This window comes from Montipora foliosa, chromosome 7, assembly GCF_036669935.1.
Source record: "Montipora foliosa isolate CH-2021 chromosome 7, ASM3666993v2, whole genome shotgun sequence".
NCBI classification, from domain to species: domain Eukaryota; kingdom Metazoa; phylum Cnidaria; class Anthozoa; order Scleractinia; family Acroporidae; genus Montipora; species Montipora foliosa.
In genome coordinates this window covers 2558929-2566428 of record NC_090875.1, presented here as the reverse complement: position 1 = coordinate 2566428, position 7500 = coordinate 2558929, and the positions used below count along the sequence as shown (strand labels likewise).

General features: G+C 40.4%; 1 protein-coding gene across 1 annotated transcript; it reads right to left on the bottom strand.

Moving 5' to 3' along the window:
• Window positions 1-1033: 1033 nt before the first annotated feature.
• Window positions 1034-2969, bottom strand: LOC138009625 (KRAB-A domain-containing protein 2-like). The gene is made up of 2 exons (XM_068856678.1): window positions 2481-2969; window positions 1034-1678 (listed from the first exon to the last, which is right to left on the bottom strand). Exons 1-2 carry the CDS (start codon window positions 2967-2969, stop codon window positions 1034-1036), a joined length of 1134 nt encoding a protein of 377 aa, XP_068712779.1.
• Window positions 2970-7500: the final 4531 nt, after the last annotated feature.

The window sequence follows — 7500 nt, the reverse complement described above, 5'->3', positions numbered from 1 at the left end:
TGTTTATCATGCTTAAAATGTTAAAGGTGTCCACAATGTTTCTCGGGCTTCCTGTTAACGAAAAAGTAATAATGATTTCAAGGACTTCATTTGGAAGGTCCTCTATGGAACGAGGTTCTTCATTGTTTTCTCCGCTACCTATCTCATGTGCAGCCCATTGAGATTCTTCATTCGTAGGCTTGTCACAAATATCTTCATCTCCTACTGAACTGTTACCGTAATTATGATTCAGTGCCGTTAAACAAACGTAATGGATTCCTTGATCTTCCGCAAAGTGTCCTAGTGTCAGTGAGGCAAAAGGAATGGAAAATTGAGGAGATATAACAGTTTCTGCGTTTGGACCCAATGTCGATATTATTACAATCTCCACGTTGAAAAGATTAGCGACAGCTTGAAGAGTGATCTGATCTCCGTAAGTTCCATTTTGGGCGATGCTAGTGAGGTATTGAGACCAAGGCATGCCTACGAAAAGTTCAAAAGGAAATCCATCCCGATTGTTTGGATTTTCAGTCAGATATCTTACTATTTCTCTCCGCAAAGATTCCTCGGAATGAAAAATGCCAATAGTTTGGAGTAGATGGGCCAATGCTGAAAACTGGCAGTTGCCGTCTCCTGGTGGATTGTATGTGACATCAAAGCCTTGTTCGCTGAACGGTTGATGAAGGTCCTCAGGCGTCATTGCGATGTAGTATTTTTCCCGGTGAGCTGCTTTCTTTGCTTTATGTTCCTTCTGTGTTTTTGAAAGACTCATCTGTCTCCTCGCGGCTGCCCGTTTGCGTTTTTCTTCAACAGCTGTAGCACTAGTCATATCTTCGACTGAAACCCAGTCACAGCAAGACTTTTCTGTTGTGGGGGATTCGTATGTTATTTTGTATTTTCCAAACTGTACATTTCGTTTTATAATCGTTCCGTCAACAACAAATCGCTTTTTTGGAATACCGCGGGTTCTTCCTGAAAATGGAAATCGAATTAGAACCCGTTCTCCCACTTTGTAAACGGAGGGTGGGTTGCCTTTTACTCTCCTCTTAATGTATCACTTGTCCCATACGTTGTTGGACGCCCTAGCTTTGGATCGAATTTTGCGGATACGTTCACCATTGTTTCTGAAATCGGAGGCCCTAGGAGAAACTCTAGCTGCAGATGAAACACTCTCTTGGTAGGATAATCCGCCATCCGATATCTCGGATAAAGCATTAGACGCTCGACCGTAAAACACCTCAAAAGGCGATTGTTTACCTAAAACGTCCATCAATTCCTCGTTTAGGACCTTTTGGTATTCCATTAATTTTGAGACCCCGTTCACTCCAACCTTGGAAAAATTAATAAGATCAAAATTTATCTTTTTTCGTAAAGATCTATGAGACCGTTCCACTTTTCCCTGAGACTGGGGATGGTACGGGGACCCTCTGATTATCTTCACTCCTAGCGATTTGCATAGCAGATCCACGGCTTGTTTGAATTCTCCTCCGTTATCTGATTGGATCACTCGTGGAGGGCCGACCTCTGTGTACAGCTTATTAAGCTCTCTTGCTACTAGCTTGCTTGACTTCCCTGTCAAAGGACGCAGCCACAAATATCGACTAAAAACATCTTGAACTGTTAGGATGTACTTGTACGTTTTTCCGTTCTTCGATACAGCTGATTTTTTCATATCAACCAGGTCAATTTGATGTCTTACCTACAAACAACGTAGAAATGAAATCTTTAATCGTATAACATGCTTTGCAGCGATGTCACTCTACATGCAATCAAAGTGCTCAGACTCACTCATTCTCATCAAGGAAGAGCCCAGGTGCTATTTTTGATTTTGTTAATTTTGGAAATTTGTTTGTGTATTCGTCTTAGGGTTACTATATTATACACGATCACATCAGCTACGCTGCAATACTAATCCTGTCCATGTAAAAGACATTATTATGATTATTATCATAGTAATAGACGAGCTGAGATGCCCCTGTCATATAAACCATTTCTCACATTTCTTTCCAAAGTTCTTCACTTGAATAACCCCTTAGAATGCTTAAATGAGTCGATTGACCCCAAAGAGAATGGTTTTAATTTAAGGAAAAGTTTTGGTCATAAATGGGGGTATGGTTTTTGCACTCTAGCCTTGATATGGGTATCGTTTTAAGAAGAAGCCACTTTTTTCATCTTTCTCGAAAAGAAAATCAACAAAGCACTTCACAAATTATGTTTACGGTAATGTAACATTGGTCTGGAACTTATTATATAACGCTGGTCAGAAACAGGGTTTTGATTTAAGAGTCAAGTGATAAAGAGGGTTTCAAATTTTTGGTCAGGTTATAAATACCATAGGTAATATCGCAGATTTTGGTCATAAATAATGTAAGGTTTTGGGAAGCGTGCCGGACATCCCCACCCAAATTTTCTTGGAACCCCCCCCCCCCCCCCACCGGCACAATGGTTGATTAGGGAAGATTGGTTTGGTCTAATTAATAACATAATTTATCAATTCTTACTTGGACTGTTTTTGCTCTTATGGGCCGCTGTATCGCTTTATTTTGAAACCGTGCGTTCATCTTCTGGCTGAGTCGACTTTTGGACAGCACATTCTGGACGTTTCTTTCACTGACACCTTGAAAGCGCTTGATCAGTCTTCGGTTCAGCTTTCTTGAGCCGGCGCCTTTGCAATGCTGAAATTCCTTTTCAACCAAAGCACTCAGTTCCGACTTCTTTGTAACTTCTTTGCCTTTAAAAAATAGCCTTTTCCTGCCGTTCACTTCAGAGATAGAAAACTGTGACTTGGCTCTCCAGAAACGAACACAGGCTGCCTTTTGGCTTCGGGAGCGATCTTTCACAGGCACCACAAATTCTCCACTCGTTAAGGCGAAAAGAGTTGCGTAAGTCTCGTCGTCCACGGCTGACATTTGACGAAAACATTTCTTATCTTCTGCCCACGTTCCAATGATGAAAATAAAAAACGCTAACAAGGGACATTTTACAATCATTTTGCTTACTTTCGAAGACCACGACAAGAACCACGTGAAAATCCATACAATTCCAGACAAGCGTCTTGAGAACCCAGTTGACTGAGTTTGTGGGCGGAGTTTGTTTGCGAAGCAGGAAAAATTTTTCAGAGTTTTTTCTCGAAACAATTTTTTCACCAGAAGGGCACACTTAAAGAGCTACAAGTCAAAGGGAATTTGTTCGATTGCTCTCAAATTTTGACAGTACCTAGTTTTACATATAAACAACAAAACCACTTCTCCGAATTTTTTATTTTGAAATAACTTTTTTCAAGAGCGATTTTTGTACGATCACTCCACATTTTTTTAATCCTATTTCAAAAATGTTCTGTAACTTTTCACTGAAATTACACATTAAACAAGCGAAAAACAAAATTTGCTTTGACATGTAACTTTCAAAAGGTGGTTCGGGCGCTCGCATTTAGAAGTCGTGAAAATTTCGGCAATTCATTTGTTTTCAAAAGTTTTGGTATAGTCTAATAGCCAGTCCTATAAGCTTTAATTTGATGTAAGGGTTTAGATATCTATAGTTTAAACCCGACGCGCTACATCGCTTGTACGCGAGACACCCCTGAAGGTGCACGGTAATCTCCCGGGGGGAGGGAGGGGGGGGGGAGCACTGAACTATTTTTTGGGTGGGTATATGCCGCCCGGGACTTCAGAATTTGGACCCGTTTTGGAAAGAATTTGCCCCACATTTGATATGGTTAGCCAAAAACACACACAATCATGCTCGTAAGCTAACTATGGGCAACACAGGGTGTAACAGTTTTGAATCGTATTTTTTTGAACCAATCTCTCCTTGCTTACAAAAGTGGAGATTTCGTGCATTCAAAATATTATACCCTGTTTAGGAAACGTCTCTAACTCAGGAGCTCCAGAATCATGACCCCGTTAGGCGGCGCATACCCCTATAGGTATTGTATTGGAGTAACCCCCCAGGGGTAATCTGCGCCTAACGGTGTAGTTAGTAAAGGGGAATAACCGTGATTGGGTATTCCGATAATCTATTGAAGTGATATCATATCACTGATGATATTGATGCCATTTACGCCTTTGCCGCTCTTAATAACGTGTTATTACATTTAAGGTTAAATTGTATTACATTTACGGTCGGTCACCTGATTACATTTAGCGTTAAATTGTATTACATTTACGGTGGGGTAAGTTATTACATTTAGGGTTGATTTTTATTACATTTCTGGTTAGTATTACATTTGGAGTTAATTTTTATTACATTTACGGTTGGTATTACATTTAGCGTTGTTATTACATTTAGCGGTGATACAGATGCTCCTTGAGTCATGCATTGCAATGGTATACGGACACCCTGTATAAACCAGGGCAGATGTCCTGAGAGTTAGTACCATTATACCTTGTATGCACTGATGTTGCTGTTGGTGAACAACTGTACTTATCTTGAACAAATAAAATTTATATTTTAGGTGACTGTGGTGCTAGTGGCTTTAAATTTCAATGATGTTGGATCCATGCTAAGCATTTTCAAGATGCGATGGGCATGATCCCTTTTCTGTCTAAGTCATTAATGCTATAAACCAGTATTTCATTTGAGTAAGTATCTTTCTGTTTGGATAACAGTGGTGATTAAAAGGTAAGTTGAATTCTTCATTCTTTAGGTGACTGTGGTGCCAGTGGCTTCAAATTTCAATGATGTTGGATCCATGCTAAGCATTTTCAAGACGGGATGTGCATGATCCCTCGATCTGCGATGTGCATGGTTTCCCTCAGGTTCTTATCCTAAATAAAAGTCCTAAAACAGCCCTAACTTTTAACCACTTATCCCTAAAAATCCCTACTTTTCAGCGAAAAAAACTCCCTAATTTCCCCCTAAATATTGTCACAAGGTGGCCAACATGGCTGAAAGAGAAAACAACAAAAGCGGTATTTGTTCAGTTCCAAACGTCCAACTGTAAAAATGCCACTGGACAAAACAGTGAAGATCCTTTTTTAGTGGTAAACCTGTAGCAGCTCACAGTTTTGAGACAGGGACTGCTACAGGAGAATCTGAACTTGAAGTGTGTGCAAAGTATGAGAAGCAGCTTTAACTGAAGGTGTCAAGAGGAATATGAACTTGTATGTATCCCATATCCAGAATATGACAATGCAAGAGTTCATGACTGCACGTCAAAACTATTGTAAGGAAAGGTCCGATTCAGGACACTGTAAAAAGTGTTTGTCATTGTTGACATTTGCAAATGACGTATTGTCAAATTGCGTTGTCCCTTTAGCTGAGGACTACAAGAAACACTTCAGGTCTGATAAGGCCATAAGGCAAATAATGCAACTTCCAGTGGTCGTGTTCAGATTAAGGGAGAAACTGTTTGTTATAGAGTACCGTTCAGACATGAATTACGACAAGTTTGTGCAGTTTATCAACATGCTAGTCCCAGAAAGTGTACTGAGCAAGGGCCTTTCAAAAGAAAGTTTGAAGATGTTGCGTGACTTGGCATCAAGTGAAAAAAGGACAAGAAACTCATTAGGGTGGCAGCTACAGCCCATGTGTTGGCTACTGAGGCAAAGGCAAAGCTTGGTGTTGTAGTGATGGTGATGACATAAAAGTGAGACAAGCGTTAAGAGAAAGTTCGATTGACATCACCGGAACCCAGTCATTTGAAAGTGAACATTTTAATTTGAACAGATGTCAAGAAATCAATGGCAAAGGAAATACGCATAACAACAACATCCAACCAAGAAGTGCCATTAAGAGTGCACATCTATTTGCCAATTCGGATGCTTACAACATAACTAAAGAAAGAGCCAAGGCCCCAGAGGCACTGTTCATGCCATCCTTTGAGCATCTTCTTGCTTGGAAGATGAAGTTGACATTTCATAAACTATCCAGTGAGGCACACGATCAGCTCTTCTTAGACTTCAGTGAGCACTTGCCTTCGTCAGATTTGACAACAGAAGAAGAAGTTGTTGTCGAGCAAACCCGCCAAGCCTACCTAGCATTACAAAGAGAGAGGTCGTTGAATAGTTGTGAAGAAAATATTGACATTATTGCCACAGATTCAGAATCCGACGATCCTGAGGAATGAGTGAGACTAAAGAATCTCCCAATTTATTCTGACGAAGTTAAGAAGAAGATCAAGAAACAACGTGCAATTTTCCAGTGACACAGAAAACGTAAAATAGCAAAGATTTTGTCCTCAAAATGTTTGTTACGTAGAAAAACACCAGCAAGGGCAAGTAAAACCATGAAGAAATTTCCTGACATCAGAAAAGGTATTGAGGACTTTGCCCGGGAGAGAAGGGTTGGCACAGACTTGTGGAGAAGGTACAGGGCTGCTTACATTTAGTGGAAATGTGAAACTAGGTCCCAGAGTAACATACAAAAGTATTAAAGACCATTTAGAATAAACGTACCACACCAAGTTTGGGTATGGAACAGTGGTGCAACTCTGTAGTGTTCAAAACAAGAGGACAGGAGGTACTGGGGGGCAGCCCAGCTCGTCTCAAGTAGAACCAGGAAGGGCTTTAATGTAAAACTCAATGTTGACACAAAGTGGAGTTGTTCAATGTATCGTGTTCTACATCATATTCAACTCAAGAATGGACTGGATAAAGTGATTATCAATCGCGATGATGCTGCAGGATTTAGACTTGACAGCATGTGCACTCATAAGCAGCATGCAATCCTCCAAGAAAAAGAAAACCCAGAACTAACAACCCGCAACGATTTCGTAAATAAGCACTCCACAGTTCTCCAAGCAACTTCTTGCCTCTGTATGGCCACAGAAAATACATCGGGGATTTGTGTTGGCGTTGTTAAGCCACAGAAGCTTGTACCTAAAAATCCTGCGCAGCATGCAGCAGATCTTGTAAAGCCCGCTTTGCATGGAAAAATGATTGACTGTATACGAGTAGATGGATCTGTTGATGAAGGGCCATCCCATCATGAAGTCCAGTTCCACTGGGCGGAAAGGAACATTGTGCACTGTAGTAATCTCAAGGTTCAGCAGTGGCAGTTATTTGAATCACGCTAAAATTAGAAATCACAGATGCACTATGGCTCGTGATGCAACAGATCGTCTTTGTCGGTTCAAGGTCAAGCAAGGAGTTTTATTGATGTACTTTATTTATTCCACTTTACCTCTGAAAACAAGATCATTTAGAATTCGATGTATTTCATTGAAACACGCCAGCTTGGCTTAGAACCAGAATCGGCCAGAGAGGACAAACTTCAAACAAGATCTCCAACAAATTACCTGTACGTGCTCTAAACATGAGGCACATCGAAAAACAGTTAGACAAGCAGAGTAAAGAAACTTCTTGTTCGCTCGCATTTTAAGGCCAAACAAACCAGCAACAGATCGATTATTTCTGTCTAAAAAGAGGACAGATGATTGTTATTTAATTCCAGTTCAAAAAAATTCGAGTCTCATTCCTGAACAAAGGAAAAAACGACTAAACCACGTTTTAGAACCATGCATCCACTTGACATAACTCATCCATAGAAATAACAAACGGTTTAGTGTCCAAGAAAAGAATT

What these genes read in the sequence shown, in the direction of transcription:
- LOC138009625 (XM_068856678.1), bottom strand. Translation starts at nt 2,969, where the DNA reads ATGATTGTAAAATGTCCCTTGTTAGCGTTTTTTATTTTCATCATTGGA. An exon ending in TAAGAGCAAAAACAGTCCAA is followed by an intron (nt 1,679 to 2,480) that starts GTAAGAATTGAT and finishes CGTTGTTTGTAG; the next exon opens with GTAAGACATCAAATTGACCT.